Here is a 14417-nt window from a genome sequence, read left to right as displayed (position 1 = left end):
CCTGCTACCTTGAAAACAGCAGATAACCAAACACAGGAATTTTTACTTGCTTTCTTTCATTGGCTGTTAGAGTTACTCAAATGGGAATGACTTGTTCTGTGAGTTTTAAACTGATGATAGCTCTTGCCCTGAGTTCATAAGCCTGATCTTCTCAAAAAGTTATTTCCCTCTTTATTTCACAACAAACAGGGGCGCCCGGGTAGCTTAATTAGTTAACCCTGAGATCAAGCCGCACTTTGGGCTCCATGCTCACCCTGGAGTCTGATTGAAGATTCTTTCTGTCCTTCGCCCTGCTCACGCATGTACACGCACTCTCTCTCTCAAATAAATAAATCTTCAACAAACAAGATGCTTTTTCTGACCCCACGTAACATCTTCACTCCTTCACTCCCCAGTCCCCAGAGTTGGAATGGCGTCTCAACTCAGTGGACTCTGTCGTCTTCTGCTGTCTTAGGTTTGCTGTACATTCCATGGGAGGCGTTCTTGTACTTAGCTACCGCCATACACAATTTGAGGGCAAGGTGTATATCAGGTTCAGGATTTTCCGGGTTCTAGCAAGTTGTTAATTTAGTTAGGTGGCCTCCTAATTGTTTCCTCCTTAAACCATTTTTTTCTCCATCTCTGATGCGTGTTGACCATTCCCTCAAAAGCTGCGGTTCCCTGGTTCCGGAAGCAGCCGCTTGGCTTATTTTCCAAAGCTAACAGTAACTTTCTTTCCTGTGTGATTTTTCTTCTCTCAGCTCTCACTTAGATTTTTCCCCTTGGATTTCAGTTCTCCGTTCTAAGGACTTGAGCTCTTTCTCTGTTTCCTTTGTCACAGATTATTTATGATGATTCTTTCAAGTTTATTAAGAGCCTACATACACCTGCAGTCTCACTTGTCTCACAGCATGCAGAGATTTTTATCCCATAGACTAATTCAACTTGATAAATCCACAATAAGGAGGAATTATTTTCCTAATGGAGCTACATGTGTTTTTTGTCACCAGAATAAGTGAATTTCGTACTTCATTAGTTTAAACAGAGCAATAATTTAAAACACGACAGCATGAAGTTTAAGTAACTTTTAGATTGAATGCAGATGTTTTGTAGTGGTTACCATTGTAATTGGTTTCTCAGGTGAGCCGTAGAGAAGTGGCAGTAATCCTACAACACAGAAAGGTGCTCTTAAGTCTGTCCTAGGGAAATTGAGGTTTCAGAGAAAACCAAACCAAAAAGCAACTTTTAAAACTTTGAAGAAGAACAAAAGCATATGTATGATGAATGTGTAGGTGTTGTTGGAAGATTATTTGAAGTCACATACTGTTTCTTCCTAATGTTAGAAAGACCAAAACTTTTTCAGTATATTGGAATTGAAGCTAACTGAGGAAGGAACTTTTCATTTCAGTGATATTTATTTGGAAAGAATAATTTCAACTAAGATTTACATCTGTAATGTTGTTTACTAGTTGCTGACCTCGTTTTGTCAGTGGGGTTAGGAGTCAGGCCATGTTCACTGATGGCTGTAGCTGAAAGTATCAGAGGTTAACGTTTCCTCTAGTGTCCTTGTTTTCATCTCTCCAGTGGTTTTTGAGTTTCCTTAGAGACCCTTTATTAAATAATCTGAATTTAGCAGTTTTGCCCATTGTAATCTCCCCTGTGGGTGTGAGGTAAGATTGGGAGGGAGAGGAGGCATTCTATAATGCTTTGATTAGTTCTCAGTCTTTCTGTGGGGTCATGACCTTCACAAGTGCATCTCAGTTCTTTTTTGTCCCCCTCTTTAGATGAGACAGGAAGGCTAGAGGACTCTGGAGTTCAGTATTTCCATTCTTGCATGTCAGCTAGGCTCTGATAAAACCCACATTGGTAGAGCGCTGGTAAAAGAGTCTTCCTTGAGGATAGGCCATTGGTGACAGCAGAATGCTCTCAGTCTATTTCAGAATGGTTACTTTTCACCCTCAGGCTAAGGGGACACAAGACTTTCTCCAGTCTTCACCCTGACATCCTTGTGGGGCTTCTGGAGGTAAAACTCAAAACTCATCAAAGAGTGGTGTCCCCCAAGGCTGTGCACCCGAGCTTTTATCTTGCAAGCTAGTTGGCATTCGTGTTTCAGTTACTCACCTCACCCTTGAGTTTTCCTGCCTTGCTGGCTGCAGCCATGGTTTCTGTTTTCAGGAAGCTGTGATTCTCTGTATTCACCTCTCTCTCCAGTTTTCAGGGTGTCAATTGACCTTATGACCTCAATTCTTTGATAAAACAAAGACTAGTTTTAATTTTCCATTTGCGCGTCTTTTTTTTTTTTTTTTTTTTAATTTTATTCTTATGTTACTCCCCATACATTACATCATTAGTTTTTGCGCGTCTTTTTTCTTGTTGTAAGGATGGGACTGATAACTTGCAAGCTTTTTACATGTTGGATTGGAAACTGAAAGTCATCTCTCTTCCCACTTGGGATACTTTCTTTGCTTTTCATTTACCCAGGTTCCCGAAGTAGCCCTTAGTGTTACTGAGTTCAGATTCAGTGTGGTTCTCAGACTGCTTCTTCTTGTCACTATACGGATATTTTTTTTCAATAAAAGTTTCCACAGGCTTTTATATAGTTCATCTCTGAGGTGCTTCTACCTACAGACAACTCTCTAAGCTCCGGAGCAGTATGCATATGTGTGTGCGTGCTGTGTACTTTAAGAGAGACTGAAAAATGATTTTCAATAATCACTTTGCTATCTTAATCCCTTTTTTTGACTTTCTCTTTCCCTCTTAGAGCTCCCCCATGAATTCTAGTTTTAAAACCCATGTTTTGTTTGTTTGTTTTTAAAGATTTTATTTATTTGGCAGAGAGCGATACAGCAAGAGAGGGAACACAAGGAGGGGGAGTGGGAGAAGGAGAAGCAGGCTTCCCTGCTGAGCAGGGAGCCCGATGCGGGGCTCGATCCCAGGACCCTGGGATCATGACCTGAGCCAATGGCAGATGCTTGAGCCACCCAGGCACCCCTAAAAACCCATGTTTTAAGTGAGGATAATTTTGTTCAAGAATGTATCACATCGTGTTCCTTTTCTCTAAATCTTTGGACTCTTTATATAATTGACACTGTAATTTTCAATAAAGAAAATCCTATAGGATAGTTTTTTTTTTTTTTTTTTACAATAGGATACATAAAACATTATGAGATTATAATTCACATGACTTCCATGTAACAGTTTCGAATTATAAAAATAATTGTCATTTGGTGCATTCAACAAAGTCACCTGATTTAAATTCTTTCAAAAGTAGAATGTGTGAATTTAGTAGAAAAGAATGTCTTCAAATTTTGGCTGCTTTTCAATGTCCACAATAACCAAACTGTGGAAAGAGCCAAGATGTCCATCGACAGATGAATGGATAAAGAAGAGTGGTATATATATACAATGGAATATTATGCAGCCATCAAAAGGAATGAGATCTTGCTATTTGCAATGACGTGGATGGAACGATTATGTTGAATGAAATAAGTCAAACAGAGAAAGACATGTATCATATGATCTCACTGATATGAGGAATTCTTAATTGTAGGAAACAAACTGAGGGTTGCTGGAGTGGGGGGTGGGGTGGGAGGGATGGGGTGACTGGGTGATAGACACTGGGGAGGGTATGTGCTCTGGTAAGTGCTGTGAATTGTGCAAGACTGTTGAATCTCAGATCTGTACCTCTGAAACAAATAATGCAATATATGTTAAGAAAAAAAAAAAGAAGAAGAAGGTAGCGGGAGGGGAAGAATGAAGCGGGGGAAATCGGAGGGGTAGACGAACCATGAGAGACGATGGACTCTGGAAAACAAACAGGGTTCTAGAGGGGAGGGGGGTGGGAGGATGGGTTAGCCTGGTGGTGGGTATTGAGGAGGGCACATTCTGCATGGAGCACTGGGTGTTATGCACAAACAATGAATCATGGAACACTTCATCTAAAATTAATGATGTAATGTATGGGGATTAACATAAGAATAAAAAAAAAGAAAAAAAAATTTTGGCTGCTTTCTTCTTTGGGGAGTGATGCCAAATTTGTGTTGCATAGTAACACAGTTTAAATCCCATTTAATCCACTTTCACTTTGATATTTCTCTGTATTTATCTACTGTCCTATTAATATAAAGTATCTAGCCAAAAATCTTCGTGTTTGTTATTTATCCTAGTATTTTCTTGTATTTCCTAACTTAGAAAAATTCCTTTCAGTCTCGTAGTGTGGATAAGCAACATGCTGTAATCAATTATGACGCCTCTACGGATGAACATTTGGTGAAAGATTTGGGCAGCCTAAATGGGGTAAGTTAAGATTTTATTTTTTGTTTTACTTATTTTTTTTAATATTGTAAGAGGACAAATCAGGTGACATTTCCTGTTTGTGTTCTCTTCCTTTTCTTTAGTTTGCATCTTACTCTTAAAGGCTTACCTAGGTACATAGCACTTTGGGGACCATACGGAAGAATATGAAAACTAACCCATGTTCTCAAGAAACTGTATAGGCAGTAAATAAAGAAATTCAGAAGGTTGTTGGTTGTTATTATCCATAATGGTTGAAAAAGACTTCTTTAAGGAGATGAGATGAAAGTTGACCTCACTGAATAGCTTGAAAGGTGCATTGTGGGAAAATAGTGGAAAGGCATGGCAGCTGGTATGAAAAAAAGCACTCTTGGGAGACAGAGAAGTATAGGGTAACTTAGAAAAAAAAGATGAAAACATGGTTTGGTGCCATATGGTGGAGAACTTTCTATACTAGAGTAAAAAAGACGTGAAACGCATCCGTTTACCTTAAAAATATGGCATGTGATTTAAACACCAGGAATCATTATTGCTTTTTTGTATTCCTACTTCGAAGATAAGTTTGTGTTACTACAGTGAGATTTTTCCTAATTCTTCATTTGATCTTTCCACATTATCAGAATATAAGGAGCCACAGAATAAGAGAATGCTAAAGTACTGAATAATTTATTTCATCTCAATTTTCTTATGGCCCTGCTAACATAAGCAAATGCAACATTTTTCCATAGCTGTGCTGTTGAAATTGTTAAAGTGAATTTAACAGAAACTAAATGTATCCCAACTGCTTCTAAGTGCTATTGCTTTTCAAAATATACATTAAACATTATATGGAAAAACATGCAGAAATTTGGCAATTACTGTGAAACATTTTTTTCTCGTTCTGAATTGGTCTGCTACTGAAAGACTGATATTTAATTTTGAGATACTTTGTTTTTCTGTTAGTTTTTTTTTCAAACCTTTGTCTGTTTCTCATGGCACACAGAATTAAGTCTTCAGATTTGAACTGAAATGGCTCAAATTTGGCATCACCCACTTTTCCAGATTCCTGCTCCATTACACTTTCCCTTGCCATACCACCAAAATTATAGTTCTCCTGCTATTTGTCTCCTTTTCAAAATAATTTGTTAGATTTTCTTCAGCCTAGTAGTTCTCTCTTCTGCCTGGTCATTTACACAAGTTGTACTTAAACCCAGATTCCACTTCTTCCTGAAAGGAAGGAACAAAGGAGAGGCATTTAGGAATATTAACTTGCTGATGTTATTAACCTGTTGAGCGAATTTAAAGCAGAAAGGGAGGCGGACTGGGTAGAAACCGTTTTAACATGAGACAGGTAAGTACACTCTTTTGAGTCCCAGCTCCTATTTGAAGAATTACTTTCTTGCTTCTCCACACCTGTAAACCTTGGTTTTACTCTCATTTTGGGATGTTTTATCAGCCTTGTATTATATCTACTTTTACTTACCTGTCACTGTGCTGGATCATGAGCTCCAGAACGGTTCATGAGCCTTTGCTTAGAGCTCTGCATGGTGCATGAACATAGTAAATCTTTTTTGAATGGAATTTAATTTTATTTTCTATATGTAGGAATTTATAGAGAAAAATTTTAATCTACTTTCATATGTGGACTATTTTAACTAAAATGTTACATTCTGGTTTTAAGCCTAGAAATTTTCATCTCACCACAATGCAGTTCGTAGGTGTCTTTACGTTATTATCTTGGAAAATAATAAGTAAGAATTACATCACAGTGTTTTATTCTTTTAAAAGACTGTGATCAAATATAAAAATTATTTGGTGTTATAAAAAAGATCAGGTGAAATACTAACTTAAAAGTTTCCTTGGGTTGACCTTTCTCTTAATTTGATTATACACAATAGTTCTGTGAAAGATAATAATCCTGGAGAGCAGCATTTGCATTTTGAACTCGAAATCAGGACCTGGATTTGAATTTCAGTCGTAATTTACCAGTGGTAAATCCAGGGAAAATCACGTACTCTCTCTGCAATTTAGTTTCCTGGTACATCTGCCTTTTAGTTCCCAGAGCTGTGGGAAAATGTAATGAGTTTGTGAGTATGAAGACTCTCTGAAAAATTCAGTTACCTTGCTTTTAGCTTCAGAATAATGAAATGATAGTCCCTGCTCTGTAGGGTTGTTCTGGGAATGGCATGTGACAGTACATGTACGCATGTACCCGGCATGGAACTGGAGAGCACCACACACGAATGACAGCTAGCTGTGCTGTTACCCACATGACAGCCTGGGACATATGCCAGAACAAAACTGTGAACTCCCACCGTCAGGCGCTTTATCCTGGAGTAGATGATTACTCACAGCCTGTTTACTCTTAAAATTCATATAATTCTAGAAATTTGAGCATCAGGTTAAAAGTAGTAATTTTAGAAGTAAGGGGACACAATGTGGTGATTATGAGCCCAGATTGAATTCTTACCAGTGATGTAACTGTAGACAGGCATTTAATTTTTCTGTTCCTCAATATTTTTAAATGTTCACAGCAAAACTACTCCTCTCAGGTTGTTGTGAAGCTATAATGAGTTCGTAATTGTAAATGATTAGAATAGCACCTCGTTAGCCTTCAGTAAGTGGTAGTTATGGTGGCTATGGTGTTATGGTAAGAAGAGCAGTTAAAACAAGTTTAGCACCCTGTGGCCTACATACCTTTCAGTGAATCCACTGCTATATATTTTTAAAAGCACTTACCAGCTAAACCCAACTTATAAATAACTCTAGCTCTGACCACTTCTGCTCCCTTTCATCCTACCCTAAAATACACTCCCAAGGGACCTAGATCTATACTTGATGTTACTGCTACCAGGAATGAGATTGCTCTGCCTGAGGAAGCTGGAATGGGTTTTGTAGTTGATGTTATCGTGGCCCATTTCCCTGCAAGCCCCTTGAAGCTTCTCTTTCTATGAAAACCCTTGTTTGCCTTCACTTCTTCCTGCCTCCTTCCTCCACTGGAGCACTTGCCCCTCCGAGAACCACTGTGGCCTGTGCCGTACCACTCCCATCCCATTCCGTGTCTGGCTTCTGTCACTAGGCTGTCCCTCAGCTCACTGTGTTCCAGCTTCTGCTGTATCCCCTTTTCACACTGGCGTTTCTGTCAGCATCAGACCAGGGTGGCATAGAGTGGAGAAGCTATAAAAAAGAGGTGACTTTTGTCACTGGCAATGTGATTGAGGGGGTTGCGCCCCTGGCCACTCTGTTCAGATTTCCCAGAGCATTAATATAATACAGAGTGGTTATATGGTGTTTTATACAGTATAATTATGCAATTTAGTTGTATGTAAATTAAAGAGATGTTTATCTAGTTTGTTTTGCTTCTGTAAGTTAGTAGTTTGGAAGAGGGAGTTTGAATAGCTAGCCTGGCTTGGGCACCCAGGCTTCGTTGAGATGGAGAGAACATGGGATTTGCAGTTGAGAGACACTTGAATTTGAATCCCAGGTATTCTACTTCTGAACTCTGAGATCTTGTTTGTTACTTCATTCTCCGTGCCTCGTTGTCCTTACCTATTCTACCTGCAAGGCAGAGGTGTGATCAAATGATGTTGACATAAGAAACAAAACCTGCTTTCCCCATGTTTAACTTATTAAAATGTTTCATAATTGATTTATTTAAATGAATTTTTTTTTTGCCTGTTGCTCTTTGAAATTTTCTCTCTTCCTTATATAATCTTAGCCCTTCAGGAGACTTTTTCTCTTCAGATATTTTCACTTGCATTTTTGTGTGCTGAAACTTTCTGTCTGGCTCATATTTCCTAAGCCTTTTTAGACCTCAGGGAATATTTCTGCCATAAATGCCAGCATGTTAAAATTATGTTTCTTGATTTTTACAAGTACCTCCCTAATATATATATCAAACACACAGTAGGTGCTTAATTAAGAGATTTGAGCAGTCTTAAGCTTTACATGGATCTGATTGGTCATCTTAGGCCTTTTGAGTAAAAATAGTATTTTTGGTTATTTTTAAGTAAAATTGGCTTAGAGCTATGGTGGCAGTCCTCAACACAGTGGACATAATTGCTTGTCTTCTGCATACCAAACATCAGTGAATTAATGTTTCCTTTTATTCTTCTCTTTGCTTTTCCATCATTTTCCTCAGCTCTTCTGTTTTGTAACTATACTTAGAAGATTTAGGTAAACTCAAGGTGTAACTTTTAAAACACTCTAAAATGTTCATTTTGGAAATGAATATGAAATTAGTTTACAAATGCCTGAAGCCTTTGAATTTTCTTTGTATTAACATTTCAGCCTTTCTGTGAGGGATGTTGAAAGCTTGTGTTTTAGGATTACTCATAAATCATACTAAGGTGTGATCCTGTTTTAGCAGTATCCCACTGTCTCCTTATACTTTACTTGGAATTATGATCATAACTTCTGACTTTTTTCTGTAGACTTAAAACTGATACTCCATGACATATTACACAGTGCCAGTTATGCATAGGAATTAGAGTATATGACCACAATAACATAATTTCCTTATATATTTTATGATATGTCATTCAGGACCCTTGTAAAATTCCTCACCATGGAGGAAGCTTTCCCAAATAGGGTATCATGGCTGTCTCAAATCCAATAAAATAGAAGATTTAAAAAATGGAATTCAAAAGGAAAAAATAACTTTTAAAGTTTCAGCTAATCAGAGGAAAACGTGGATATTTATATAATATCTTCATTCTGGGCAATTAATATAACAGTGTTCTGTGAATCTAGCAAATTCCAAGTCTTTAACTTCTAATGTGCCAGGAAAAATAATCCATCACCATTTACCATCTGTGTCTAGTCGAATCTGTAAGTCTTTTTACAAATAATTTGCAGAAGTAAGGATAAAAGGACAATGAAAAACAATTGCAATTTTAATAAATTAATTCTGACAAACTCAAATTTTTATTTCATATTTTCCTGGTTTTGAAAGGTACATAATATACAAAATGGGTATTGTTCATCAGTTGTCCAGGGATACCTGGGATATATATCCATTTTATAAGTGTTGGTTTCAGATTTCAAGTACATTTCTAGCTACACTAGCTTATTATTTCTAGTTCTTCTTGCACTGTATTATCAGAATGCATTATTTTATTTTTAAGACTTTGACAGCTTAAAATTTTATTAAGATAGCTATCTTCCATAATTTCAAAACATTTCTTAGTTTTAGATTTATTAATGGAAGATTAGTAATTTTATTTCTTTATACATCATCTTTCTTTCTAGTTAGCTTTGTATAGATACCTGCCTTGGGCATTTGTCCACTTAGAAACTAAATCAAATAAGTGTTGGAAAATAAACATCAAAAAACCAAAGAATGCTGTGAAAATTTAAAATACAGAATTGTTCAGTTTCTTACTGAGAAATATGCATGATTCTTCTTACTGAAAGGATGAAAAATACCCTATTTCCTTTTTGTCCTTGAAAACAGCCTTCTCTTACCACTTTTTGTATTAGAGAAAATTCATCTAGGATTATCTTTATCTGAAGACTCGTGGTCTGATATTTTGCTACATTATTATCAGTTTTATCGCTGTTACTGTAGCCTAGAGCTCTGCCGCCTCTTTGTGTTCATCTTATAATTGTGAAATATCTTCCTGTGTCTTTTCTTCACTTTGCTTTTGTGGATGGTAAGCGAGAAATTCTGAATCCTCAGTGGTGCTCTTAAATAGCTTGTAAAAGAGAAGGACAAAGATAGTGTCTCCAGATGTATGTCACGTCTTCTTGGAGAGATGGTGCAGGGTTGTGGGCAACGTCTTCTTGGAGAGATGGTGTAGAAAGTGAAGGTCGCAGCAGCAGTGATCGTTTACTGCATCATCCTTCTAGTCCTGTGCTTCCCACGAAAGCACTTGAAAGTGACCGTCAGAAAAGAAAAAAGAAGATGAAATATTTTGCTGCTTTTTATATTGATTATTTGTTGAAATGTTACTATTTTGGATATATGGGTTGGGTTAAAATGTAGTATTAAAATTAATTTCACCTTTTCTATTTACCTTTTTAATGTGCCTAGTAGAAAACTTAAGGGTATATGTGTAGCTTGCATTTGGGGCTTGCAATATATTTCTGTTAGATAGCAGTGTTCTAGGCAATTCCATTCTTCTGTTTTCTTACTATTTTGGTCATTTTCGGCACAGTTAGAAATCACTGATGAGTAGTGATAAAATGGTGATGGGTTGATGAAATAGCAGAGTGTTTCAAGAAACAGGAAAAATAAGGTCAGTAAAATCCCGTAATATATCTTAGAGTCCTAAAAATGTCTAAAGGACTCATCCGACAATTGTAAAATAGAAAATATGAGTTTTATTCCATTTTTTTTTAAAGTAAATTTTCTTTTTGTTTTTTGGAAGAACTGTAATAATGAAAGTAATGAAATATCCAACCTCACAAATAGTTAGAATTGTCCAAAAAAGCTAAAATTGAGTCCAGTGAACCCTGATGATATATTAAGAGTTAAGTATTTCCCTTTACAATTTGCCAGCTTCGTAATTAGGAGCTTTTCTTAGCATCATATTTAGGTGCCTAACTTTGTCTTGGCAGTGCGCGGTGGACTTAGAGGTGCTGCATGCAGCCTGGTTCTTTGTGTGTTATGATATCAGTCCAGGGCTTGGTAGGAAATCATTTATCAGTCTATAAGATGCATGGCACGTTTTATGATACACAACCCGTGTTAACCATTTTATCTAATGTATTTTTAAGTATAAGGTTTGAGTGTTTGTCTGAAATGTAACAATTAATACTCCATATATAACCTAACATCTTTTTCTCTCTTTGTAGACTTTTGTGAATGATGTAAGGATTCCAGAACAGACTTATATCACCTTGAAACTTGAAGATAAGCTGAGATTTGGATATGATATCCTTATATGATTTTGTACATTTATCAGATTGATTCAAAAATCTTTTCTGGTGTAAATTAACATTTCTTGAGATGTAAGAATTTGCAGTGGAGGCATACTAGAAGTCTCTTTGCCCTCCCAAACTAAAATACATGTTTAAAAATTTTATATATATATATATATATATTTTTTTTTTTTGTCAGTATGCCTGTTCCTAAAAGTAATCCTAGAAAAGCTGATGGACTCAGTTTCCCCCCGCCCCATATATAATTTCAGTAGAGGTTTCCCTGTAGTGGTATTATGTATATAATTTGGGTATGGGAGAATGTAACAAGGAGTGGACAGGGGAGTGTTTAATATTAGCCCAGCCCAGGGATTTTTTTGTTGTTGTTTGGATGATCATGGCACAGATCAACCTCCTGGGAGGAGTGTAAGAATTTATCCCTACCTTTTTTCCCATTCATACTTTTACTCTATTTTATGAATTCTGTCTCTATTGCCTGTTTAATTCAGATTTTCCAGTATCCTGTATCTTCTGAGACCTGTGCTCCCTGGTTAAGTTAATTAAGCAGTTAGTGTGTATTTAAGATTCTTTTGCTTAAAAATAGGATTCTGGGGGCATATGGCTGGCTTAGTTGGTTAGAGCATGCGATTCTTGATTTTGGAGTTGAGTTCGAGCACCAGGTTGGGTGTAGAGATTACTTAAAAATGTTTTTAAAAAAAGTAAATAAAAATAGGATTCTAAGAACTGAACAGGCACATAACTTTGTCCTTCTTAGGGTAGGGTAAAGGACCACTAGTGAAGAGAAGGGACAAGTTTGAAGAAGAAGACATTTCTGTTCATACAAGGCAAAAAGCTTTGTAGTAAAGGACTTTTCTTCAATTAAAATACAGATATTCCACATTATACTGAATGTTTTTCTTGTGTTTTCATTTTCTCAGTTACTACATTTATCTGGACTTCAGTATTGAAGAATGTGTTAAACGTATTGGCAACTCAGATGGACTTTATCGCTCTAGCATAGAAAATGTAGTCTCAGCTATCTGGAGTTGATGCTTGGCTGAAATGAATGTACTAACACTTTAAAATTGTTATTAAAGCGTAACTAGGTTTTCTTTAGATTTAACTTAAAATTTTTGAAAACTATTTTTGTAGCACATATATAAACCTTATACTTGTGGAACAAAGAAACATGTGAAAAGTGAAGCCATTAAATATTAATACTTGTAAGTTGTAGGTTTTATATCCTTTAAAAAATACAGATCACATAAAATGATTAAGAATTAACATTAAAGCCCACGGGGTGCCTGGGTGGCTCAGTTGGTTGGGCGGCTGCCTTCGGCTCTGGTCATGATCCCGGGGTCCTGGGATCGAGCTCCGCGTCGGGCTCCCTGCTCAGCGGGGGGCCTACTTCTCCCTCTGGCTGTCTCTCTGCCTACTTGTTCTCTCTCTGTCTCTCTGTCAAATAAATAAATAAAATCTTTAAAAAAAAAGAATTAAAATTAAAGCCTTGATTCATGAGCCATTTTCCACCTGCATAAGAAGTTTCATCAAACAATAAATACAAATATATTTTGAATTTAAGTATGTCCTTAATCCATTTGACTTTAGCTGTTTCAAAACATGAGAAAATAGTAGGAAATCTGAGTTTCAATAAAACTCTATTTACTTTGAATTTTAAATCAAGAAGAAACTACTGAGAAATAACTCCTGCTTTTACAGTTTGTTTAGTGATTTCTTAATAGGGAGCTAGTATTTCCTTTATATTATATATATATATATATATATATATATATATATATATATATATCTTTCTGAAATTGCTGGGACAAATGTTTTGTTCCAAAGGACTGTTTTAGGGTTTTAAATCAGTGTTGAACCAGAGCTGCTATTCCAAATCCTCAGGGTAGGCTCAGTTAATTATTTTAAAATAGCATCTCATATTGCTTATGATTTTTGAGCACTATACATACATAAATGAACATTGGGCTGTTACAGTGGCAGAAATTTTATTATATAGGATGAAATTCTTAAAACAAATTTTATGTTCTATTTACTTGTTTTATATTTGGCTATACCAGACTGAAGTCTAATTATTGTGCTTTATTCATATTAAAATTAAGCTTAATAGTTAGCCAGTCTACAAACTGCTATACCTTGGAGTGGAAAACTATCCTATTTGTTAAAATGTCATAGCAATAAAAAGAACTGAATTTCATCTGTTATTGTTTTCTCTTTGATTTCTGCTCTTATTAGTTTTTTTTTTCTAGATAAAAGCTGAGGTTATTCATTTGAGACCTTCTGTTTTTATATAGTCTTTTAGTTCTATAAATTTTCTCCTAAGTACTGCTTTAACATTCAAAATACTTTCTAATTTCTCTTGATTTTTGAGTGTAGGTTATCTGTAAGTTTGTTAAAATAATTTGGAGGTTTTCCAGAGACTTTCTGTAATTGACTTGTCATTTAATTCCATAGAGCCCAGAGGACATATTTTGTATGTCTCATATCCTTTCAAATTTATTGAGACTTGTCCTGTGGCCTGGAATGTACCTGGTCTATCTATCTTGATAAGTGTTCCATATATTGTTGAAAAGAATGTGCATTCTGTTGTTTTGGGGTGGAGTGTTCTATTAATGTCCATTATGCCAACTTGGTTCCCATCTTCAATATTTTCCTGATTGATTGTCTACTTTTCCTATCAGTTATTGAGAGAGAGATGTTAAAATCTCAGGCAATAATTGTGGATTTGTCTATTTCTCCTTGCAGAAGTTTTTGCTTCATGTAATTTTAAACCTGGTTATTAGGTATATAAACATTTAGGATTAAAATATCTTCTTGATGAATTGGCATCATTTGTTATTATAAAATGACCTGCTTTATTCAAGATAATGTTCTTTGCTCCAAAATATGGTTTGTTTTGACATTGCTACGATTTTTCCAGCTTTATTTATTTATTTAGATTAGTGTTAGCATGGAACATCTTTTACATTCTTTTACTTTTAAGCTGTTTGTGTCTTTACATTTGAAGTAGGCATCATATAGTTGGCATTACTTTTTTTCTTCAATCTGATCATTTCTGCCTTCATCCATGAATTTAGATCATTCACGTTTAGTGTGATTATTGATGTAGTTAGGTTTATTATTTTACATTTTTAAGATTTTATTTATTTATTTGAGAGAGAGAGTGTGTGTGAGTGGGGGAGAAGCAGAGCAGGAGGGTGAGGGAGGAGGAAAGAATCTCAAGCAGACTCCCCACTGAGCATGGAGCCTGATGCAGGGCTTGATCTCACGACTGTTGAGATCAT

The 14417-nt window shown here is 36.0% G+C and overlaps 1 protein-coding gene across 8 annotated transcripts in view; it reads left to right on the top strand.

Annotated features, from left to right (window-relative positions):
- Positions 1–14417, top strand: part of CEP170 (centrosomal protein 170) — a 128209-nt gene that overhangs the window by 46221 nt on the left and 67571 nt on the right. For all 8 annotated transcript variants that reach the window (XM_035010951.1, XM_035010954.1, XM_035010950.1 and 5 more), the window contains exons 3-4: positions 4186–4275; positions 11050–11128. In XM_035010951.1, the coding sequence (XP_034866842.1) occupies positions 4186–4275; positions 11050–11128 (169 nt within the window). The remainder of the gene's footprint in view (positions 1–4185; positions 4276–11049; positions 11129–14417) is intronic.

Source organism: Mirounga leonina, unplaced genomic scaffold (genome assembly GCF_011800145.1).
Source record: "Mirounga leonina isolate KUSES-001 unplaced genomic scaffold, KU_Mleo_1.0 Mir_154, whole genome shotgun sequence".
NCBI lineage: Eukaryota > Metazoa > Chordata > Mammalia > Carnivora > Phocidae > Mirounga > Mirounga leonina.
The sequence above is the reverse complement of the archived record's forward strand: the minus strand, read 5'-3'. Positions and strand labels throughout refer to the sequence as shown.